The 25693-nt window shown below is 37.4% G+C and overlaps 2 protein-coding genes across 3 annotated transcripts; one reads left to right on the top strand and one right to left on the bottom strand.

The window, feature by feature from the left end:
• The first annotated feature begins 5975 nt into the window (after positions 1–5975).
• On the top strand, positions 5976–20426 carry LOC122655641 (serine/threonine protein phosphatase 2A 55 kDa regulatory subunit B beta isoform-like). Of its 2 annotated transcripts, none has more exons than XM_043849895.1 (14): positions 5976–6492; positions 8441–8544; positions 8653–8748; positions 8859–8978; positions 11020–11226; positions 11439–11530; positions 16833–16951; positions 17303–17426; positions 17640–17763; positions 18383–18451; positions 18557–18648; positions 18752–18829; positions 19394–19461; positions 19595–20426. In XM_043849895.1, the coding sequence occupies exons 1-14, from the start codon at positions 6390–6392 to the stop codon at positions 19729–19731; spliced, it is 1533 nt and encodes a 510-aa protein (XP_043705830.1). In that variant the 5' UTR covers positions 5976–6389; the 3' UTR covers positions 19732–20426. The 2 variants fall into 2 exon arrangements, with proteins under 2 accessions (XP_043705830.1, XP_043705829.1); XM_043849894.1 differs by having other exon boundaries at positions 11020–11229.
• A 3634-nt stretch (positions 20427–24060) lies between these two features.
• LOC122655023 lies at positions 24061–25460 on the bottom strand. The gene is made up of 4 exons (XM_043849271.1): positions 25248–25460; positions 24742–25188; positions 24388–24579; positions 24061–24267 (listed from the first exon to the last, which is right to left on the bottom strand). Exons 1-4 carry the CDS (start codon positions 25458–25460, stop codon positions 24061–24063), a joined length of 1059 nt encoding a protein of 352 aa, XP_043705206.1.
• Positions 25461–25693: the final 233 nt, after the last annotated feature.

Genomic DNA, 25693 nt, shown 5'->3' with positions numbered 1-25693 from the left:
TGCAAGTCCTATCATCCCGAGAGGTATTTCGGATGCATCAACATCCCATTCTATCTATCACCCGGGTATCAGCATGACACAGCACATACAGTTCAATATGGTATGCAATAGAGGATATCAAATACATTTCTGGGGGTTCTGGCACTGGTGCTTCCCGGCACCGTAACCCGACGTAAGAGAAGAATACAAGTCACAGCAGTTCTCATATCACATCATATATCAAGAATAATATGCAAGTATGTTATATGCTCATTCATGTACAATTACATGTTAGATACACTGCAGTTCCCATATCACATCATATATCAAGAATAATATGCAAGTATGCAATATGCTCATTCATGTATAATAACATGTTAGATACAATTATCATAAGTAAACCCAAGGAAATCACCCAAAATCCACTCATAATATAGGTTAGGCCCTGTTGCTACAAGTTCGTCGCCGCGATTGAGTAATACGCCACAAGGTAAGAGTTTTAAGCATAGGAAAATAGTGAGAATAAAATTAAACAAGTAATGGAGAGGATCCCTAAAAAGCATCATTTAAATCACCTAAGTATAGGGTTTCAAAGGCAGGGCGATTTTATGAGTGGTCTTAACCCAAATCCTGAAACCATATGTAAAACCTCTCTAACCAATAGCTTTAAAGCCTGGCGGTTTTATGGGTGGTTTTACTCAGAGCATAAAACCGTATGTAAAACCTCTCTAACCAGGGGCTTACACAGGGAGGCGGTTTCAAGGGTGGTTTCTTGTAGGTCTCACACATGTAAAACCTTACACCTTCAGGTGCGAGATTCAAGGGATTTTTCACCAAGGGTTTCATTCCCAAGGAGTTTGAAGGCATGAGAACATCAAATGAGCTTCCCCCTAGGTCCCTTAGGGTCCTAAGACCTCATTGGGTCCATACAACCCAAAGGATTCAAGAGGAGAATCCAAGAAGAACCTAATCTAAGGCATAATAGGGTAGAAACCCTAAGTCTTTCAAGTAGGATGAGATGGTGAATCTTAGGGTTAAGAATGGAGTGTAATAACTCCACAATAGGATAGGCTAAAGGTTTCAGTGGATCATTGGGTTCCAAGTAGAACCTTAGGTCAAGGTCTTTCCATCTCCCAAGTTTTCAAACCCAAAATCGATCAAAGAGGAGGGGAATGAGATGTTAATGGCTTACCTTACCAATTAGAGGAGTTCCACAATTTGTCCACTAAGGGATGTGAGTTCAATCTTTAGCCAAACCCCTTCTCCCTTCTCCTTCCTTCCACAGGTTTCTCTCTTGGCTTGGCCTTCAAGAGGGGAGGATGAGAGGAGCTTCAAGGGAAGGATAGCAAAGGCTCCCTTCTTTCCCTTCTTCTTCTTCTTCTGCCCCTCCTTCTTTCCTTCTTCTCCTCTTCTTTCTTCTTTCTTTCTCTTCTTTCCCTTCTTCCCACGTTTTGGCTTGAGGAGTAAAAGAAATGGGCTAAGGGAATCCAAGCCTCTATTTATAACTTAAATCCTTCCTAAGGTCTGTTTGGTTGGGTATTAGATAGGTCAAAACCCATTATTGGGCTATAAATGGTTAAGTGGGTCCACCTATCAGTCCCACGAGGAACAAAAGATTATGAATGGGGTCCACAAGATATGGGAACACAAGTCCCTTACATGTTTCCCAAGTTAAGTGGGACCCACAATAGAATATTCCATAAACAGCTAAAATAGCCTAGGAGGTCCTATGGTGGCTTTACTCAACACCCAAAGCACATGATAAACCACCCAAACAAGGATGGGTTACAGCTTAACCCAGACATGCCCAGCTTGGCCCCGCATTTCGAGGACATCAAAGGGAAGGGTAAACAAATAAAACAAGGGACTAGAACTTACTTCTCAACTGTCATGGTGTGTCCCCCATGACCCCGAATAGTTTTTCCACAGCAATACCAAGTTCATCACTGAACGAAGTATCCAAGTGAGGCGACGCTCCGGGGTACTCTCTCTGAAATTCTTTGCTTCCCGGGCTGATACTTGGGGGATAGTCAACAAAGTCACCATGAATAAATTTCTCCCACTGTCGGTTAAGGAATCTTTCCTCCACAGGCAAACCCGTACTATGGTCAATGATCTTGTAGCTTAGTTTGACCACCATTGAGAACAATTCACAAGCATACAGGACAACGGTATTTACACGACACGAGGAAGAAAGAATCATTAATTATTATCCCGAGTGCGGGTATAACATGTGTAAAATTCCATACTCAATTTTTTTTTTGGGTAAAATTTCATACTCAAATTTAATTGTATAAAAGGTGTTAGTTGTCTCATTTAGTAAAGACCTTGACATGTTGCTATTAGGGTTTGGGATTGAATCCGCCTTCACTTTTCACGTATGACCCTCCCTCGTCCTCTTGTATATGTATTATGTGATTCATACCATCTGTGCCATGAAGTGAGTATGGTAAATCGGTCTCAATGGGCAAATAAACCCATATATTATTGTATTTACTCGTATTTTTCAGCCATTTTTTTTTCTCATTTTACCAAACAACGAAAATGTGACATGTGAGTAGAGAGCACTGGGGTCTATCAACCACAAAATTCCAGCTCCATCAAACTGCCATGTGACAAATATATTGTGACTTTCATAGATCCCTTAATGGGCATGTCACCCAAGGAGATCACTTATTGACGTTTAAAATAAAAGAGGGAGAACGCCACCCGGTCGCGCAGTGCACCCGACCCTAGCACCCAGACACAGGGGCGTGCAAATTGACCGCCACATCCCTAGTTATTTTCATCTTTTCAAGGGGTGTGGCGGTGTGCGATGGGCAACCGGGTAGCGTTCTTTATCCTAAATTAAAAATATTGCATTATAAAAATAGAAAGAAGGACAATTTTTCTTTCCAATTTTAACAAGATACATTGTGATGATTATCATTATACTTATTTGAAAATAAAAAAATGATGGATTAAATAGAAGTCACGCTGCACTCGTGTTTTACTTGTCATTACTATCCATACACGCGTTTATAATACTTTTTATTGTCATTTTTTGAAGATGCATCCACGTTGTATATGTCGAAAATAACGTTTCTAAGACCATCCATTCACTATTTATTGGAAGCCAGTTCATGGAACTGGTGAAGACAAGCTAGAACCTTTAAATATTGTAGAGGTCTTCCTCAATTCAATCGTTTTCCTTTTTTGCTCTAGTCATTCTATATGTAGAATTTACATCTCAGGCCATTGCCTTCAAACCATTTCAATGCGATTGATATAAAGAGTTGTTTTTCATCTCCTTCTGTTGAGCCTTACTGATAAGGGTACGCTACTTTGTATTGAGCTTAATTATTTAGTTTATTTACAACATGCAATGTAATTTCCCTTGTTACCTTACCAAAAACATTGATTAACTTGGGTAAAAAATCCCTGATTAAGTACTAGCTTCATAGACATTAGGTAAATCTAGGAAAAATATTAAAGGAAATAACAATCTTTTCCTTCCGAGAGAGAACTTAGAATTCATTTCCACACCCCTGGGTCATGTTTAGGGTTTTTTTTTTTTTTTAGGAAGGGGGGGGGGGGGGGAGAGAGAAATTAGGTTTTACTCCCACACCCCTTATATGTTTTACACCTTAACATGCAATGTAATATCCCTTGTTTCAATTTACCAAAAAATAAAAAATATCCCTTGTTACCTTATCAAGAACATCGATTATTTTTTTGGTTCATATGTAAACAATAAGTTAGTTGTGATTCATGTTGATGTTAGTACTTCGGTAAAAAATGTCTGAATAAGTACTAGCTTCATAGGCATTAGATATATCTACGAAAAATTAGGGTTTATTTCCACACCCCTGGGTTATGATTATGGTTAACTTCCTTTTTCTTTTCTTTTTTTTTGGGGGGGGGGGGGGTTGGGGGAGAGAAATTAGGGTTTACTTCCACACCCCTTATATGTTTTATAGCTTATATGGGAAGGAAAATTGTAGGTCGAAATAGATTTCAAGTCACCTAATCATTCAAGACAATGATAACCTCTTGAAAGTATATAATTGTTAGACATAAATTTTTTTTTTCCGATTTAGTTGTGTTGATAAAATGGTCACATACATTGTTATTCATGATTTCACAACCATCAAGGCATGACAGAGACTGGATAACTAGTTTTATAGTTTTATATGTTATACCAATAAAAGTAAAATATATAATTTAAAATATATTAGCATAGCTTATTAAGCAAACTTAAATTAAAAAACTTTGAATACTTATCTTATTATATATTAAAATGAAAAATATAAATCAGTTTGGAGCGTCTTTAAACAAAGGGATATTCCCCCTTTGTGTTTAAATAGACCTTCAAGCGATATCGATATGGATCAGTTGTACCGGCTAAATCAGACGGGTTTTACTCTCAATTTTAATTTAAAAATATTATGGTTCAAAATATCCGCTATATCCCTGAGAAATTCTACTTTTTCATGGGAATACGACAATCATTTTGCAAGCCCTTGTCTTCGGGCATAGGGGTAGCGCACCACACACGCCCAGATAACATTCTTTCTCCCAAATATTATTACATAGATTTAACCCAATTAAGATACCTTGATATAAGATTGAGTGAATATTGATATTGAACATGGCCGATACATCCGATCTGATACCATTTTTTATAACCATACATCCCATCAGTAGGTGAGATTTGTCAAAACAACATCTTCTTCTCTTATCAAAATTTACTTTAAAATACATTTTGTTATGGGCATTTTTCTTTTCTTCTGGCGCGTCCATGGGTGCCTAGACACATAGGGGGCAAAATGATCGACTTACCCCCATGAAATGTGCAAATGATGCCTACACTTGATGCCTCTCGCACATTCTCCCATTGTTCTGGACGGAGAACACTTCCTCTTACCTCCCATGAAATGTGCAAATGACACCTACACTTGCAACGTATCTTATCTTCCCCGCGACAAGAGGACCCACTTAAAGTTATCAGATCATGCAGAAAGCGGTAGTTTAGCATCCAAGTGCAAAGCATGTAATGAGAGGTTATTACCACTGTCCACCTAAGCCGTCAGGTATGAGATTCTGACACGTGAAATCTCGTTAGCTAAACGGCTCGTTCAGGAAAAATGTGTTAACACATGCTCACGTTGATAATCACAGTAAGGCAAAGGTGCGAAACACGTGAGATTCTTCTTACATCCCTTAAAAATATGCCACGTGTCATTAGATAGATGGCTATACGGGAATTTTGAGCAACGCTTCTCCAGTTCTTGACAACGAGATGCTAGCCTGCTAGGGAGTGAAAAGCATTTGAAGTTCTTGCTACTGCTCTCATATGTTGCCACGTGTTAGGTTTCAGTTCTCATTGGCTAAAAGGGCGTGTAGATAACGTGCATCAACACTCCTATCGCTCCCACAATCTGACAAGTGTCAACACATGGTTAAAGCTGAGCCCCAGGCCTCCAACCGGTTGGTTTGATCGGAAGCATCCGGTTCATCCCGGACCAAACTGAACTATTACTGGTTGAGTTTTGGATTAGAATTGTTTAGAACCAATATAAATCAAAACCAAGTCAAGCCCCGAACTCGATGGTAGTTTGATTACAAATCAATAACAAACAATCGAAAATGACTCTAGACCAAATTGGTCTAAAACCAAAAACCTCTTAATGGTTTGTTTTTCGAGTTGACCTCAATAAAACCAGATCAAACCGACCGATTGAAACCCTTAGAGTAGAGAGGAGGAAAATCTTGTTACGGAATAATGACACTACACTACTATAGTGATGCACGAGAGTTAATCACCTCATCGAAGGCCGTTCGATGGCCACAAGTTACATCAGAGCCGTCCGATCATGATACCAAGTTACAGGATTATTAGACTAGTAGGTCTTTAAAGGCATTTTGGACATTATGGCGAGATTACGTTTACGTTCCATCCACTTCGTCGTTTACTGGGAAATTTTAATATATTAATATATATTTTAAGTATAAAAAAAGGAGGGATCAAATTACAGAGAGCTGGTTAGGGAAGAGTGATTTGGTTCCGAAAGCTCGAAGGGACGCATTTCCTGCTCCGTTATTTTCTTCCAATCTCAATTTTCTCCCTCTCACCACGGAAAAGGAAAGGGAAAGGAGGAAAAAGGAAAAAATAAGAAAAAAGGGAAAAGAGAAGAGAAGAGAAGAGAAGAGGAGAAGAGAGCCCCAATCGCCTCTACGAACCCTCAATTGGTTGTTGTCTGTAACTTCGATGGAATAACCGAGAAAACCTGCATTTTTTTCATAGTGTATTGTGAGGATTTGAAGCTATGATCTTCTCTTAAGTCTGACAAGAAGTCGATCCTTTTTCATGCCGTGAGTCCTTAATCTGGGGATTCATTGGTTGATTTGGCTGGAAATTTGCTCGGGAAATGAACGGAGGGGAAGAGTCAGGCGTTTCTGCTCCAGCGCCGCTTGAGTGGAAATTCTCTCAGGTTTTTGGTGAAAGGACTGCGGGGGAAGAAGTTCAGGAAGGTATGACCTTTTTGTTGGATCCATGAGATTGTTTGGTCTTTTAAGATATCGGTTAGATTCAATTTGGATTAGGGTTTGTTTGGCCAGTACTCGATCTGTTTCGGATCATTGATTGCTGGATTGTTATTTATATTTTTTTGTCGATTTTTTAATGGGGTTTCTGGAGAAAAATGTGATTTTGTTGTTGATTGGAGAGGGGAATGCTGCATGTCTGACTGTTGCTGCTGCTGCGGAGGTGAAAGAATTAATCTACAGTGCATGTGATATCTATGGTGATTGACAGAAAGAACTGGTTAATTTGTTTATTTAATAGAAAAGACAACAGTATAGAATTGAGCTCGATAAAGCTGATGTAGTCTTATTTTAGTTTGTTAGTGAAGGGAGGTTTTACCTTCAGTGAAGGAGAACATGTTTTAGGTTCAACTTTGTTGAAGGATTTTTCTGATAGCTTGCACGCACTTTCAAGTGTAACATTGGTTGAACTTGTCTTCAGATAGTAGAATCAGCCATATGCAATTGAGTTTAATACATCGTAGTTCTTATGAACGCAATACTTTTATCTTTCTTGGTAGAAGAACTAGACCTCTTCCTCAATCAACATCCATGGGCCTCTCTGTTAACAATTTTCAATGGTTACTCAATTGATTGTCTGTTCATCATCATAAGGAGTTGCACTTAAAGTGCTTATTTTGCATTGTCATTAGTGCATGTTTAGGTCATAATTTGGTACGCCAGGTCAGATGATATATACCATATTTTAGGTGGTCTTTATATGTTTACATTCTCATAGGTTAGTTCTCAAGTGTTGTGATAAACTAGATTGGTTCATGGGGACTTCAGACCAACCAACAACAGTAGTTGCCAATATTAACAATATATTCGTCAATGCCATGTTTTATGTAGATTAATGTGGGGTTCAAATCATCTAATTATTATAGTCTACTACCTATAGGATGGTGGCTTTAACCTTTGCTGTATGCCTTTCGGTATTGTTCTGTCTGTTTTAATATTATTTTATTCTTCAACATGTGATTTGTCCACTTAGATATATTTCTCTTTTTTGTAATTCGCTGAGTAGAGGGAAGTAGTTTATGCATACATGCAGTCTACTAAATTTTGGTCTTTGTAGAGGGACTATCTATAAAATTTTTGGACCGGCTGATAAGGCTCACTCAGTGGCTTTTTGTTGTATGTTATATCCATGATGTTCTTGTTGTCAGCTGGTGATCTAGCGAAAGCTCAAGCCTTAAGTTCTTCAACCAGTCATGGAGCTAATGCACTATCCACCATGACTCCTGTCCAGAGACAGAACCCTAATACCATTTAGAATTTAACTTCCACGAATCCTACCAAAATATTTTTCTAATAAAAGGCAAAAGGAGACAGAGGGAGTGAAAGAAGAGGACAGAAATCAACGAAAGTACGATTCTTTGGGCCTTAGGTACATCAACATAGGGGACTAAGTGGGCCTTTGTGGTTGTGTTTTCGGGGATTAAATATTAACCAAGCTGTTGTAAAGTAGTCGAAGACTATGCTAATTGCTGAGGGAAGAAATATGCAATCTCATTCGATAATTTGGTATATGTTTCTTTATACCCATAAGAGGGTGGACGAGATTAAGCAGTTTTCTTGCTGCAAAAGGGTTCTTTGCTTGCCATATAGCTTCTGCATGGGCCGATAGTATGTGTTCTTAATCTTTTTAATATAATTATAAACATTTTCTTTCACATGTGCATGGAGAGTTTTGACCCAGTCAATACCTCTCTGAGTAAATTACTTTTGCCAATTTCGAGTCTATTAAGAAAATGTGATTTTTGGAAATCTAGGTGCACCCTTGACTGCTCTTCAACTATTTTTTTTTGTGTTTAACTTTTCTTTCTTGGAAGTTTTACGATTTGGTTCCCATTTTGGTACTTAATTCACTAACCAGTTCGGTACCTTTTTGCAGTTGATATCATTTCGGCAATTGAGTTTGACAAAACAGGGGACCACCTAGCTACTGGTGATCGAGGGGGACGGGTGGTTTTATTTGAAAGGACTGATACAAAAGATGTACATTTAATGACCACCTTTGATCTATCTTCTTTCATTGTTGTTTCCCATCTTGGTGTTTGTTTTAAAAAAATAAATATTTGATATTTCGGTAATTATGATCTGTAGCATGGACATCGAAGGGATCTGGAGCGAATGGATTATCCAATTAGTAGGCATCCTGAGTTCCGCTACAAAACAGAATTTCAAAGCCATGAACCAGAGGTATTTTTCCATTTTATTGCTAGTTGAATTCATATGTTTTCTATATAGCTTTCCTTCTATACTTCGAAGTGTTAACATATTCTGCAATTTTTTCTTTGTTGTAAACTCAGTTTGACTATCTGAAAAGTTTGGAAATAGAGGAGAAAATTAACAAGATCAGATGGTGCCAAACAGCTAATGGGGCCTTGTTTCTTCTGTCTACTAATGACAAAACAATTAAGTATTGGAAGGTGAGAATGGTCACTGTCTCCATAGTTTTTGGGGATATCAGGATAAACTGTTTTGCATTTGTCATGAATTATGATGTACCGTCTTCCTAGGTTCTAGTTTTGAGATTAAACTACTTTGCATTTGTAATGGATTTTTTGTTATGGTTGTGCAATCTGGTTGTAAATAAGGTGTTTTCTTTACAAGTATTATGTTGTCTTGTGTGCTTAATTCTTCATGAAACATAAGATTGCATATTTTTCCCTGTATTATTTTCTTTTTGGGCTTAAAGTTTGTGAAAGTGTTAGTTATGCATTTTCTTAGAAAGAAACATATCTTGCTTAATCAGTATCTGGTAAGATGAATTGGCAGTATGTTGTATGCATTGGTGCTTGCTTGTTTATTTTTTAAAATGTAATATCATGATGCATGCTCTAGGCCATACATGCTTAGGAAAGTACTGTAAATATGGTTTTGGGCAGCATAATCTATGGTTCCATGTAGTTTATGAATCACCCATGTAATTTATGAATCGCCCTGTTCAGGCTTTGTGACTCTGTTGTGGTAATAGGCTACTATAAACATTTCTTAAAATAATACATGCTACGATTTTTTTCTTCCTTTTATTGATCTTCATTTGTTCTTCTGTATGTAAGAAGTTAGTATAGTTAAGGTTTTAATCTGTTTAAACACTTGAACTGATGCATTATGAATGCGGTTACGTGGGTCTCTTTTGGTGAATTCTCTTTGTTCCAAACATGAGATGCATTACGAATGCGATATGTGGGTCTCTTTTGGTGCATTCTCTTTGTTCCAAACATGAAGATGGATGCCTCTGCACTAGTTGAACCTGGTAGCTAGAGTCATATAGTCTTACTACTGTGGATGAACTGTGAAAGGATTATAAGAAGAGAAGCGTGTGTAAGAGGATTTCCAAATGTCAAAAAGACATATTCTTCCATCACTTATCGATGACAAGTGATTATCCTTCTGCTGGTTCTTCAATACAAGCCTTGACATTTGCCAGTTTCCACTGTTCTGCCTCTTAACAGTTGCCCAGCAGATGATTCTGACAATCACTTGGTTGGTGGTTCTTCAACACATCCATTTTATTTTTTCAGTTACGACAGTTCTCTCATCATCTGCTCTCTATATGGCTCTTTGATAGCTCTTGTTTGATCATCAATAGGTGCGCAGATTTTTTTCTTTTACTACATTCCTGGTTACCTGATTATACCAAAATGATCCTTCCTGTTTTTTGGGGGGGTGGGGAGGGGAGAATAGTACAGTGTACATCAGACCACTTACGGTACTCGCAGACTAAGAAGTTCAATACTTATGTTGAAAGTCAACATGAATATAAGAGCATGGGCCCCAGTTTATCATGATGAAAAATATTTTCTTTTAACAACTCAATTATATGGCAATATGGCATCAACCTGTGAACTGCTTATTAAATTTATATTTTTCATGTACCTTTGATATGTACATTGATTTAAGATTTTGTTTCGGTCTGTGTGATTTCTAATTGGGGATTCATGGTCTAAATTATATCAAGGTTTAATTTAGGATTTCAAGAGTAAACATTGTGGAATGTGAATTATGATGGGTGCTCATGTGTGAACCACTTTCATTTTCCCCCTCTCAAACCTTTCCTGGATAAGTATTTTCAATCCTTATTTGGATATTGCTGTTTTGTACATTACAGACGCTCTCTCTGAATGTGATCTGATTTTTATTTTATAACTATTTTTCATCCTTTAATATGATGTAATTTTGATTTTAAAAATATTTTTCATCCTTGAATGCATATGATTTTGATTTTAAAAATAGTTTTCATCCTTGCTCGATAATTATAGGTGTTGCCATTGTAAAAGTAGTATTTTGGGCCAATTTTGAATATTGAATTTGTTATTAGTCTGGAATTGCCTTTGGCTGGCTCTTAGCATGCAACCACTATGCATTGCATTGCTAATGTCTTATATTTCCATCTGCATTAATTAGCCACTTTTGGGTTCCTGGATGGCATCTTCCTAAGCTTCTGGCCTATTTGAGATTCTGCAGGTACAAGAAAAGAAGGTGAAGAAAATTTGTGAAATGAATCTGGATTCCTCAAGAGCTGCCGGAAATGGTAGTATTGCTAGTTCAAGCATATCAACCAGCCCAAAGCCGTATCTTGCAAATGGGGGATGTCTAGATAAGTCCTACAGTTATTTGAGCAATGACTTCTCATTCCCACCTGGAGGCATTCCATCACTACATTTGCCCGTGGTAGTTGTACTCAGCCTAGCCTAATGTCTTCTCTGCCTGGTTTTGAAATGATGAGTCTTTTTCAGATTCCTTCAATTAAATTATTTTCTGTTTAAAATAGACCTCGCTGTTTGATTACTTGGATACAACGAGCTTCTTCTTGCATATACTTTTCTTTATGAACCTGATGGATTAGCTTTGGTTCTAAAGTTTGTCTCATTTGTGATATTTAGGTTGCTTGCAATGAGACAAGTCTTGTGGCTAGGTGTCGAAGAATCTATGCCCATGCTCACGACTATCACATCAATTCTATTTCAAATAACAGGTTCATACAGATCTTTCTATTGAATACACACTTTTTACTTTTTTACTCATAATAATATTGTAGGTATTCAGTTCAATGTTTTGCAGTGTACATGGGTTTAGCAGTAAAGATGAGTATATTGAGCACATTGTTCTCTAGCGTTGCATATTTATTTGAAGAATTAATTCAGTATTTTCTTTATCAGTTCTAAGTTCTCTCTCTCTCTCTCTTATAAACATAAGGAATCATAAGATGGATAAAAAATTTTCATCCTCCCATGGTTTTTAAAGGATGAAAGCTGTTCGCTGAGGACCAGATAGCCTGTTTTGGAAGTTAGGTTGCAGTAGAGTCCGCAAGAATTTAGGAATCTCTGAACTGTTTGGTTCCTCATGCCATTGCCATATGTTGCTTTATTATTATTATTATTATTATTATTATTTTCTTTTAATTTCTTTGGATAAGTTTTTTTGTGCCTTTCTGTTGGCTCTGGAAGGACAAAAAATTCTATTTTCAGCCTTTACATCTTCTCTTTTATCTTTAAACTGATCCTAAAATTTTTGTAGCATTATTGATCTTTACAATGGAGTTAAGGATTGTATGATTGAGTGCTAAGTAGTGCTAGAACATCTGATGGAGAGAGATACTTCTGAACAAAATGATTTGGTCCGGTGTTAGGCCTGGATTTATTCATATGTCTCTGTGTGGAGCCCTACACCACAAATATATAGACACATCACTGGTCAAGCAAAAATTGAAAGTGTCCAGATTTGTCATTCAAGGGTGAAGTTGTAAGTACTTGAGGGCTCTTTCAGTTTGATTGTTTTATCAAGGTCTTTTGGGGTGCCATCCTTCAACTTCTCCTAGAAGCTGTTTTGGAGGTCTTAGGTTTGCAGTAGTTTTCTTTGTCTGGTCTGTGTCACTTCTTCTGATGTCTGATTATTGTACTTAGAGAGGGTTGAGGTTACATAGCATGTGTTTCTTGTGTAAAAGGGATGAAGAAAACGTGGATCATCTTCTAATGTATGTTTCTTTATAGACGGTGGTTATGTGGGAATATCTTGTCTTGCTTGGTGTTAGATTTTCCCAAGAAAGTTTATATGTCTCTTTAATGGAAAGAAAACTCTTCAATTTAGAATTTGGAATTGGTGGACATAGTTTGGGAACCTTGACTTATATTTTGAAGCTTAGAAGAGGAATTTGAAGAGCTTTGGTTACAATCCATGCCTTCATCATGGCTTGACTTGTCCATAAATTTTTTTGATTTGTCATACTTGAGGTCTAATGTCTGGCTGAGTTGAAATATTTCATGTGCTAATAATGGGATTCTAGGTTCGAAAACAGCAAACTACAGATTCCACCCACAATGTAGAACCATAGGGTATCTTTGAGCAGAACCAAAATTGGAAAGTAGTGTTATGACTTATGATGTTATCTCTCAAACCAGAACTTAGATGGGGTTGAAATCAAGGTTGAACAGACCTCTAAGATGGCTGAAGAACACCTCATTGTGTGGCTGAAATCTAATGGTTAGATTAAAAGTTATTGACACAGTCATGGAATAAGCAAGTAGGATCAGAATTAGAAAGTTACTGATTCCTACAGATCTAACCAGTGGATGGGGTTCAACTTCTGGTCAAATGAAGGGTACTAACAGTAGATGAAACTCCCCAAATATCACAAGGATCTGCTGGACAGATTGAGTGATAATAGGGGAAAACAGTCACCGGAATAGAATTTCAATAACTAGCCGTAGTGTGTAGAAACACTGAGATTGCGCTTCAAACAACCTTAGTTGTAACCAGCATTAAGTTCTCCAATAGATCAGCAACACAAGTTCAGAAGGAAGGCTTGGACAGGTTCAAAAAAGAGTTACAGGGATCAAGGGATTAAGTGGAAGAAGGAAGGAAGAAAGAAAGAAAGGGATATGTTGGTCTCCCACCAACTAGAAGATGGCCTCTCACCAATCTCCACCTTGGAATCTCACCAAGGTTTGCTGTCTCTCACACTCACACACATGCACAAAGCACACATACGTTGGCTGTCAAAATCGTGGGAAGCTAGGGACTGCCTCCTCCTTTATTAATGAATTGCCTTGTTACAAAAAATAGAAACTTTCGTTGGCTAATTTCGAGATCTACAGAATAGCAACTGAATAAAGCCTAACATTGTCAATGAATAAGCAAAACATAAAATAGAAACTAACTACTTAATCCCGTATAGTACTTAAATCCCTAATACTTGGGCTTATAGAATTGGACACTCAAAATTACACGTTTTTGTTCATTCTTGGTCCAGTTTGATGGTCTGGTTTGTTGCTGGCTTTCTTGGTTTTTCTTAACTACATCAGGTAACCTGGTGAGTTTATGGGTGTTTTGGTTTGTCTCTTGGCTGCATTTTCCTTGGGTTGAAGATGCGGATTCCTAATGTAGAATGAGAAACCTATGAATCTATTTTTGGAATTCTGTGGGATCTCATAAGCAGAGATTGAGTTTTATTTCCAGTACTGTATGTAAAGCAATTAGTTGATATGAGAAGCAAATTATTTGCCAAAGGGATGAGGAGTCAAATTGATAAAAGGTTTCTTAGTCTTCCGATATACAATCTATTCTTGTTCAGCTTGAAGAGTCTCAATGGCAGAAGAGTTGGAAACTAAAGGTTGTAAGAGAACAAGAAGAGAAGGGAGAAGATGAGGGGAGGAGGAAGAAAAGATAGAGTTGGTGGTAATGTGTGTTGGGAGAGAATAGACTTTTCCCATATATATATATATATATATATATTTTTGGTGAAAACTCCCATATATTGATTCACTTAGCCATTATAAGAGAAATTACATACTTAACCCCCATGCTAATATAAGATAGCGAAGTGAGGTAAAAAGGTAAAAAAGTAAAAACACAATACAACATAATATCCCAGTACCCAAAGTACTCTTATTACATGAAATCTAACAAGAAGAACAGAGAAAATGCAAAGGAATTTCTTATAGACAAAGGGTGAGAGAATTTATTTAATTGCCTAATTGATTGGGAAGATAGAAGTGTGTGATCATTTGTCTTCTTTTTTACTTTCTCACCCCCTGACCCGAAAAAAAGATGAAGAAAAGATTGGGAAGATATGTGGGTCTTCCACATGTAACTGGTGGCTTGGGCTTTTACTAAGATTAAAGGTGTGCAACCTGGCTTTGGTGAAGAAATCTCAAGCCTGTGGAAGAATACAATTTCAGAAAAATTTGTTTTAGAGAACTTCTGGGAAACTAAGAAGGTGTCCTCTATTTATTGTATTAGTGTTAGGAAGAGTGTCATGTGGACTACAGAGCAGTTCATGGAAGGAACTTATTCGAAGTTCGGTTAATGGAAGTTGCTCTCATTTCTGTCATTTAAGTTGGGTCTTCAAATCCACTATTCAAAGTGTTTTTTCCTGAAATGTTCCGAATACCTAGCAACATTTAAGCGTTCATTGCAGATTATTGGGTGGTGTTTAGTGTGTCTACTTGATCATGTGTTTCCTCAATTTGGAGAAATTTTAATGATGGGCAAATTTCTGATACTGCATCCTTATTGAATTTGATGGAAATTTCAGTTTACCTGAAGTGGTTGAAGTTTAAGGTGTCGGAAGTGGAAATTTTCAGGCATGAGTAAACTCAGTTTGAAGTGATCCAGGTTTGGAAAACCTGATTCTCTACTCATTGGGCGCTGTGGAGAGAAGAGATTCCTATCGAATCTTATTCTCTAAATAGATTCTTTGTTTTCATTCAATGTTCTGATATTGCTGCAGGTCTGAGGATCAATCTGAGGTAATGTGGTGCTGGAATTCATATTAATGGCTACAATGGTACTGAAGGATTGTTCCCTGAATTGCTGACTGGAAAAGACCATATCCCTCCTTGCAGTTCAGTTTTCCTATGATGTTTTGCTGAGGCAGTCAAGCCTTTCGATCTGGGAATCTTTCCATAAACAGAGCCCAAGTTTTGACAGTCAAATACCCACTATCCAGGCCCCCTTCGATGGCAGTTTGATGTTCATCCGATGGTTAGGTTCTTCAGTTCCAACTAGTTACTAATTCTGGAACATACTTTCTAATTTCTGACCTTGATTATAACTCCCAATCTAACCATCTGTTGGATGAGATATTTGGAGGGTTATCTCCATTACTTGAGTCCTATATCTGTCCCAAATCTAAAGGTGATCGGTACGGTTGGGCTGTTTCTGGTGGTTACTAATTCTGAGGTACTGTTGCTATTTTTGCTCCTGTTGAACAGAAACCTTAGTGATAAGGATTTGTTTAAGGTGGGATAGAGGTGGTTCTTTGTTGAACTACTGCTACATTAAGGTGGTATAGGGGTTTGTTTAATTTTATTGAGTTGTATTGGTTCCAGGGTTGCAACTTTGGGGCTGTCATTTATGGTCAACTTTTTGAGTGATTGTTTATGAAGGTTGCATTGGTCAGAGGACCCAATGAAATGTAAGAAACTATCTTAGTATTCTTAAAGTTGTCAATATTCATGACTGTTAAGATTTGCCATCATTATGGCTACTGTCAAATTCCAGTTGTCCACCTTGCAATGTTTTGGGTCATTTAGAGGAAGGTGGTTTGCAGATTCAACAAAATGTGGGCTACCCTGGTAGACCTGAAGTTGATCCCTTTTATGGAGAAGCTTTGTGCTGGGAGAAACCTGTGGAATCTTTGCCCTTGCCTTGATTTATGGATGGAGAACTCCAGAATTTTTGAAGGATCAACATCCAGGAAGAACATAATGATTTATATCTTGAGAAAAGTAAAATTTTGGGGCTTCAAACTCGATTGTTAGAATTTTAAATAGCCAGATCGTAGAACAGGTGTTCCGTAAATTTTGAATTGTTGGTGGATCAAATTTCTGTATGTTTCTTGCATCTCTGATGGGTGACTTGCACATCCTTTTGGAATAGAATTTCTCCTTATCCCCCCCCCCCTTGAAAAAGAAGGGGGGGAAAAATCTGCACCTCTGCATGTATTGTACAAGTAGTGCAGGTTTTGGTTCCTTTCTCTGCCCACTACCTGCTTGCCGAGTACTAGGCATTAATATTGCCTATCAGGAAATTGAGAAAAGAAAAGATGTTTGCCACTGCAGCATTTGCTGGATATTCTCTTATATAAACTATTGTTATGTACTTATGCTGGTAATGGAAAATATATAGTACTATTTTGTGGTCCTGGGAATTGTATGTTATGTATTTAGCCCTTTTACCTGTAGTGGATTCTGTATGAAGTTCTTTATTTCTGGGAGTTTGCTTATCCTAGTTCATATAGGTGTATGTTTATTTTCACTGATTTGTTAATTTTCCAGTGATGGGGAGACATTTATATCAGCTGATGATCTGCGAATTAATCTCTGGAACTTAGAAATAAGCAATCAAAGTTTCAATATTGTTGATGTCAAGCCTGCAAATATGGAGGATCTAACTGGTAAAAATTCTCAATATTTTGATTGCCATGTGACGCTAACCTGTCAATACCTTTGACTTTTGTTCTTTTGGTTCGTTTTGTTATTTTATGATTTGAATGATAGAATTGATACTGATTTTTATATGGCAAGACACATTCTTCTGGTTCTTGGTTTTGAACTCTAGCTAGTTCAATAGTGTAATTTCACTGAATATCCTCCAGTAGAGTAACAAGTGTAACCTTCAATAACCCATTCGGTGGAGGTGATGATTTGTGGTTAAAGTTGGTAGTGGTACAGTGGTACCTCCCCCCCCCCCTTCCCCCAGTTAATTCTTATTCATGCTTCAACCAACAATGTCACTGTATTTGCAGAGGTTATAACTTCAGCTGAGTTCCACCCAACTCATTGTCACATGTTAGCGTATAGTAGCTCAAAGGGTTCAGTCCGTCTTATTGATTTGCGGCAATCGGCTTTATGTGATACTCATACCAAAATGTAAGTGATCCTGTGGTTTTCTTGCTGTCCTAATAAATTTTTTCCAAGCCTCGCATAAGTGAAAAGATCTAATGTCTTAAGAACCATAGGAATTGTTTGCATTTTCTTTTGAGTACCCATCATACGTAGTTCTATTGAATTTCATTTGATTTATTAAAAAATTACCTGTAGAAGTCTTTTTATACAATATTCAATGGTATTTCCTGCATACAGGTTTGAAGAGCAAGAGGCACCTGGCTCAAGATCTTTTTTCACGGAAATTATTGCCTCAATTTCAGATATTAAGTTTGGAAAGGATGGAAGACATATTCTTAGTCGTGATTACATGACCCTTAAGGTTTATGGCTTCACAATTTCATTCTTTCTACTAAATAATCATGGCATCATTTGAGGCTTGAATTATTAGTTAGGTCAAAAATCCAACTGGAAGTCATGCAGTACTGGATATGGTTTGGTTCTAGTGTGCATTCTTAAACGCGTTTTTTGCAATCTTTATCTACTTTCCTTAGATAAATGTACATGTGGCATATACTTAACTGGAAACAATTGTAAAATAATCGTGAACATGAATGATAGTGCATTAATGTCATGATTTCATCCTGTGGTATTTTGGCCACTGCACTTTGATTCAATCTGCCAATCAATGTCCGTTTATTTTATTTCATCTGATATCACTTTCTTAGTTTTTTGAGTGTGAAATCAGGAAGGTTTGGTAGAAGAAAATGACAATCTATCTTCCAAATTTGTTCTATGCATTTTAAAACTGTTTACAATGTTTAATAGTTTATAACACTATCCACTACTCATTCTTTTCCCCTTTTGGCCTTGTGGGAGTAATTGACAAATCTGTTCCCTGCTTTTATTACTTGTACATCTCAACTCATTCAAAGGAGAATTTCATTTGATCAACATTTTCCCACACCTTCTCACTCTAGTATGTTTTACTTGGTTACCAGCTATGGGACATAAACATGGATTCTGGTCCAGTTGCGACTTTCCAGGTTCATGAATATTTAAGACCTAAGGTACTTGTATTTCTTTAAAATTTTATTTCAAGAACAGTTGTACATGGAATTGATGTATAGCTAAATCATTTTGGGCTGATTATGATAGCTCTTGATCTTGACCAGCTATGTGATTTATATGAAAATGATTCGATCTTTGACAAGTTCGAATGTTGTCTGAGTGGCGATGGAATGCGAGTTGCCACTGGATCCTACAGGTACAGTCCTGTCCCTTTGATGTTCCTAGTTTATCATCCTCACGGGTACTCTAATTTACCATGTATCTGAAATTGTGATGCTACCTTGTTGCTGTGATTCCAGTAATCTATTTCGTGTGTTTGGTTCCGCTGCTGGCAGCACTGAGGCGACAACATTAGAAGCCAGTAAAAACCCCATGAGGTATATGACTATAATAATGATTATAGATAATGCAATAATAATAGTTGTAATAGAAGTTATTTTACTATTATTATTATTGTCTTAGCTGTAATTGTGTTAAAACCATGGTACTAAATCTCGTCTCGTTTCGGTGTTTCGGTCTGACAGAAATTTCCGAGATACCGAGTTGAAATATGGTATTTTTCTGTGGGTGTAAAATGCCAAAATGACCGAGATTTCCGAAATTTTCGAAACGAGATTACCGATATTTCCGAAACGAGATGACTGAAATTTCCAAAATATTCGAAATATTGCACGTGACACTTTTAGTGACTTTTTCAATATCTCGCGATATATTGTGAGTCCACAATATTTCGTCAATATCTCACGAGATATCGTCGAAATATGGTATTTTTCCATTTCGGATTGGTATTGTATCTCGGACAGCTCGAGATATACGAAATTTGGCGAACTTTCGCGAGATTTTGAACTATGGCTAAAACTAGATAGTAGTCTAGGAAGGCCTAAGATTTCCAGTTGACTAATTAGACTGTCATTTCATGCTATGCTTTTACTCTTAATCAGGAGACAAGTGCCAACCCCTTCGAGGCCTTCAAGATCCCTGAGCAGTCTAACACGTGTCGTCAGACGAGGTTTGTCTTGGCCTTGTTCAATTATCGACTTTTTGAAGGGCCTAGTGTTATCTATAATGGATGCCTTCATTAGCTGTTTTCTTTTGGATCTTGGTCTGCTATTAACATGATTCTTTGTTCAAATCTGTATCAGGAGCGGATAGCCCAGGAGTTGATACTAATGGAAATGCTTTTGATTTCACAACAAAATTACTCCACCTAGCTTGGCACCCAACTGAAAACTCACTTGCCTGTGCCGCCGCAAACAGCCTGTACATGTATTACGCATAAAGATGGTCCTGGAAGATATGTGGTTTTTGGCAAGCTCTTTTGTTTGCTGTTGGGAAGACCACCTTGCCTTAACCAACCAACCAGTGAGACAGAGGCTGCATGATAACTCAATGCCTGAGCATCCCTTAGATTGTAGCACGTTATCTGATACTGGGATCCAGATTGGCTGTCTCGGAATCCATGATGAAGTAACTGGTCTTTTGTTTCCGGGTGGGCGGCTTCTATCTGATTTTGTCTTTCCTAGAAGAAAAGATGCAGTTTCTGTTTTTTTTTTGTGTTGGGTTTAGGTCAAAGAAAATGTGATTTGTAGCTCTCCTACAACCAAAACAGAGGCTGTTCAATTCTGCAGCTAGATTTGAGATGAATGGGGTCTTAATTCGAATTGGAGGCAAAGAGGCTGGTCTGTTGCGTCGATCTCGTTGGCACGCATGGGGCTTGTATTGTTGGACTTACATTTTTAGGGCTTGTGAAATTTAATTTAATCATGATTATTGTCATATCCCAAGCTAACCCTTCTTTCTTCTCTTTCAGAGTTGCCAGTCTGTTTGTTTGCATGTCTGGTAGCTCTCAACTTATGGTCCCCATGGGTCTTATGGAAACTGAAGTACCCGTGGAAATCCTACTCTGCTCGGGTTTCTGTTATTTTTCAGTTTACAATTCAGTACTTGTAAATTTATGAGGGTTGGTTTGAATAAGCTTGTGACTCTCTCTCTCTCTCTCTCACACACACACAGTTGCTGCAGTTCGAATTGAATATGATCCACAAACATATGGGTTGATATGATCATTGATGGTTGAACAAGTGAAAATGTTCAATCGAACTGGTCTTTAAAACTGTTCCTTCAGAACCAATCCCTTGATTCATTGGATGGTCCAAACCATCCCTAAGTGCTTAACTAAGCTTTAACATGTTAGGACTTGGTTCATTTCAGTGCTGAACTCTTAATAATGAATTACACGATTTTTTTTTTTTATGATTTGTGATGTGGTTCAATTCTTTTTAGGGAAAAGTTCTCTTTCATCCACGGTGAAGAGTGCACATATAAATATAAGGTCATAATTACAAGGAATACGTGGTCTTTGTGCAGATTCCAATATACTCTCATTTCATAATAAAGAGTGGGATCACATTGATACTAGTTCTTCTATTTTGATCATGTAAGTCTCATGTGGATCTCATATGAATGATACCGTTTTAGATGAATGGGTTGAGTCTTATTTTATCATTTTTTATATAAACAAGATAATATTTTGGGTTTTCTTCAAATGCCCCTTGAAAATGGCCAAAGTTACAGTTGTCCCCTTTGAACTTTCACTAAATTCACATGTACCCCTGTTTTCCAAACTAAGTACCACTATAGTCCCTCTCGTTAGACAGATCCGTTATGTTATAATGGATCTTAGTTTATGAACATTTATGGATCATTTTGCCCCTTGATAGGGTAGAATGACTCATTTGACCTCACTTAAGCATATGACCTTTAGAGCAAGGCAAAAGAGGGAATCGAGTTTTAGGTCTGCAACTCAACCCGACAACTCATTTAACCCCCAAACCCTAGCTATCTTCTCTCTTGGCGATTGGCAACCACAATGCTTGTCGTGACCACCATGTTTGTCGTGATCACCATGCTTGCTGCTGCGACTGAGAGGAGCTGAGACTGAGTGCACATTGCTGTTGGGACCTGTTACTTGAGAGGACAAGCTGGTGCTGTGCGACTGCTGTTGGTGGTGTGGGGCTACTGCTGGTGAGACCTTCTATTACTGCTGGTGACTTCCTTTTGCTGCTGTTGAGACCCAAAAAGGTGATGCTACAAAGCCTTCACTCTATAATTCATCTCATCCCTAACATTTCCGAATATCCTAAGGTTTATCATGCTTCAAATGTCCACATAGACTTCTTCCCTTTCCCCTAATGTCCTGTCTAACTACCCTAGAAAATGTTAAGATTGAATTTTAATTGATTGTAGTTAATAATTTTGCAGGGAATATGTCTGTTGTTAGTGTGAATGAAAGCAGAACAAGGTACTTGAAGTTATCTTTCAAGCAATGTCATTGTAGCAAAAGAGCTGTTGTGAGGGTCTTAAACTCAATAGAGAACCCAAATAGACCGTACTACAGTTGTGATGACAAATTCAGGGGTGGTTGCAACTTCTTTCAATGGTGTGATCTAGGTCAAATGGGTGAACCAAGTCAAGTTGCCCTCACCAATGATGCACCAAACATTATGGGGTCCAACATTATGGGTGAAAACATTGCAGAAGAGCAACAAAGGATGCTGCCACAGAGTAGGGAAGAGCTCTACAGTCTGAAAGACAGAGTGAAGGCTCTAGAGGAGTCAAATGAAGTTCTAGTGAAGTCAAATGAGACAATGAAGTTAATGTGTGGATTTATGTTAGAGTAATTTCTAGTGAACCTTCTTGTTATTATTCTGAAGATATAATATGTAGATCCTAGTATGTCATTGAAAACTTTGTGGTTTGAATGAATGAATGAATATAACTGAAGTTCCATTTGGTCCTCCTAAACATCAGCAATCTAACCATCTTCAAGAAAAGAACAAATCATTTTCTAGCCGAATAAAGCAAGTCCCATCTCCAAAATGGTTTATGCCTTAAATCCATGTCCTTATCATTGATAAGCTAGCTAAGCAATTAAAAGGGCCATTGAAAACAAGATTGCAAATAATTCATGAATAAAAAATGTATATTATCAAGCTGCCAGAGAAATTTACACTACAAAGACTAAGGTTGCAAATTACACCACAGAGACCAAAGCTGCAAATTAATCATTTTAATGGATAATGGAGACAAAAAGGATGAAGAAATGAAAGAGAATAAGTAATATGACATATAATGTTATTTCAAACAACATACACAACAACTCATTGTTATTTGCATCAATATCAATCCCAATCTCATTGTTTTCGAACACCATACATAACAACTCATTGTTCTTGCAACAACTTCATCCTAAACACATAAAACCACTCATATTACAACAACTCATTGTTTTTAAATACCATATACAACACCCTAAACACATAAAACCACTCATATTACAACAACTTCATCTTTGACAGCTTCTCCATCCTTGACAGCAACACCCTCCTTGACAACTTCTCCATCCTTGACAGTAACTTCTCCATCCTAGACAGCAACCAATAGCCTTTGGCAGCAACTCTTACCCTTGACATGGATGAATCACATCAAATGAAACATATAAGTCCTTGCTGATACATCAACTTTGACCAATGCTGCTAATGAGCAGCATATTAAGCAAACTGATACATACCAAATCAACTTGGACCTTGCTGTTGGGCTACTGCCTTAGTTTTCCTTGCCTTTTTTTTGGCAGCCCTCCTTGACTTTTCTACCCAAGCCTTATCTTGTTCAGCTACATTAGAGGTTGTAGTTGAATTTTGAGAAGACCTTGTTACCCTCTGAAAGAGAGTTGGCTCTTCATCCATACTCTTCCTCTAAAAATTGCATCACCAACAGATAAGTGACTAGAAAATAAACAAAACCTAATCTAGTACTTACACAATATAATGAAAATCAAACATTTGAGGTTTTAAATAAGTATCTTGACACCATTGCTTTGAGAAGAGGATGACCCTTTTTCTTTACCCTTAATTGGACCTCATTTGCATGTCCTCCTATTGTGATCATATTCTTTGCATTTGTCACACCTAATACTGGAGGACTTCCTCTTGTTATTTTGTTTAGGTGGCTCATTAGTTTCTCTCTTTCTATTTTTACTAGGTCTACCAAATGACCTCTTCAAAACAAGAGGAAGCAAGGCAGTGTCAGCTAAATTCTTCACATCAGATAGTGGATGAATCATCTCACCATTGGCCATGAGATATCTCTCTGTAGTCAGATATGGGTCACCATAATCCAACACTCCTACCCTGGTCATTACTAGTTGAGCCAACATGCTTACATGACAATCCAATTGCTACCCAGACTCCACATTCACAGCTCTTGGTTCTTAGGTTAACCACATAACTATTCAGACCATCTTGCACCTCAAATTCATCTACTCCAGCATACAGTGGATGACAACACCTGATATCTTTCTGCAACACATTAAGCTTTTTTTTTCATTTTGGGAGTTAACACATGTTCGTAGCTCCAACCCTTTGCATACCTTTTCTGAAACCTACCCATCAATTTCAATCTAATTTAATCAACTTAGGTAAGTATTGGCTTGCCTCTGAAGGGTCTAACCCACTGATTGAATGACTGTCATATTATTGGTAATGTGATCACTTTTGACTCTGTGATAAAAAACATGTCTTGCCCACATACAGACAGGAGTCTTCATCAATCACTCATATGCTTCTAGCTTCTCCTCTTTCATGGCATTCATAGCCCTTTGAAAACCCGTAGCATTATATGATTTACTTGCTCTCCAGAAATATCCCCTCAATGTAGGCCCACCTTCAAACTGTGTCTTGAAATTATTATATAGATGTCCGCTACAGTGCCTATGATGTGCTAATGGGAACTTGATTCCAATTGCTTCAATCAGACTCTAAAAATCAAAATAAAAAACCAACAACTTATAAACTATTTTTTGGAATAAAAATGAATCTCAAAATACAATAGATTACAAACTATTATTATATAGATGACAACCAAACTGACAACTTACTTTTTGTTTGTCTGTCATGAATGTAAATGGTTTTCCAATAGGTGTGACTGTCCCAATGCATCCAAGTAAGTGATCAAGAAAGAATAACCAACTATCTTTACACTCTGTTTCAACCACACCATATGTAAGGGGAAACATTCCATTGTTCCCATCAATTGCAATTGCTGAAACCAATACTCCACTATATACTCCCTGTAGATGACAACCATCAAGGCTAATGAATGGCCTACATCCCTTCAAGGATCCTTGCTTACATGCATTAAAGCATATAAACAGTCGCTTGAATTGTGGATTTACTATTATCACTCCATGCTGCTCTTATCCATATCTATTCGCATTTTGATATTGAATCACAAATTCTGTCCCAGGGTTTTTTTCCTTAACTATAAGCCCATAATTTTCTAACTTCTTGTATGCCCTTGCATGACTGCCATCAGTTTCTTCATTGTCAATACATTTAGCCCTGTACAATTTAGTCTTATTAGCTTTCACACCATACTTTTCTGTTAAATAGTCTTCCATTACATTGATGTTCATATGTGGATCTGCCCTAACATTGGAAGCCAATTTCTTTGTTATCCATGCTACAGTTACACCCTCCTTTTTAATACTAAACCTCTGACATGTGTGATTGGGATTAAGTGTCTTGATTACAAAGGTGATCCCATCACTGTTAAGTGAAGCATGAATCCTCCATGGACAACCTCTCCCACTGCAAATTCCAGTGACTCTGTTCTTATCATTTGTCTTCTTCAAAATCTGAATTCCTTCTTGAATTTCATATTCCAACACCTCTCTAAACTGATTAACATTTATAACCTCTTGACCAACACTTAGTACAATGTGTTAGTCTACAGCACCTTTGCTCCCATTTCTAGCCGATCTATTACAGTATCACCACCAATCACTCTCAATTTGTGTCCATTGATGGTAGTACATTCAGTTTGCTTGATCATTTGTACATTGTAAACATAAAGATGTATATCATCCATTTCATTGAACTCATCAAACATCTTTACTATATCAGTGTCACTCTGCACATCTACATCTTTTATGGATGTTACATATTTCATTGTAAAGTTGACAGATATTCCCTTGGGTATATGACTCAAAACTGAGTTGTATATATCCCCAATCATCTCAAGATAACCAAACCTATCCGGTCACATCTACCAATTTAGATTCAGCCCTTATATAATGGTACACCAACATGTAAACTGTATTAGTCATTCAACAAATTTATACATGTAATCATAAACAAAACTCAAGTGCTTAACAAAATATTAGATTCAAGCATACAGTTTAA

This window comes from Telopea speciosissima, chromosome 3, assembly GCF_018873765.1.
Source record: "Telopea speciosissima isolate NSW1024214 ecotype Mountain lineage chromosome 3, Tspe_v1, whole genome shotgun sequence".
Lineage (NCBI taxonomy): Eukaryota > Viridiplantae > Streptophyta > Magnoliopsida > Proteales > Proteaceae > Telopea > Telopea speciosissima.
Note: the sequence above shows the minus strand (reverse complement) of the source record. Positions and strands in the feature narration are given on the sequence as shown.

Bases quoted from the DNA above. Each gene is read 5' to 3' on its own strand.
- LOC122655641 (XM_043849894.1), top strand. From the start codon at position 6,390: ATGAACGGAGGGGAAGAGTCAGGCGTTTCTGCTCCAGCGCCGCTTGAG. The intron at 8,979-11,019 runs GTGAGAATGGTC...GAGATTCTGCAG, and splicing joins AAACAATTAAGTATTGGAAG to GTACAAGAAAAGAAGGTGAA. The intron at 18,649-18,751 runs GTACAGTCCTGT...CTGTGATTCCAG, and splicing joins GTTGCCACTGGATCCTACAG to TAATCTATTTCGTGTGTTTG.
- LOC122655023 (XM_043849271.1), bottom strand. From the start codon at position 25,460: ATGAAATATGTAACATCCATAAAAGATGTAGATGTGCAGAGTGACACT. The intron at 25,189-25,247 runs GTGCTGTAGACT...AATGTTAATCAG, and splicing joins GGCTAGAAATGGGAGCAAAG to TTTAGAGAGGTGTTGGAATA. The intron at 24,580-24,741 runs GTGATTCAATAT...TGTCATCTACAG, and splicing joins AAAACCCTGGGACAGAATTT to GGAGTATATAGTGGAGTATT.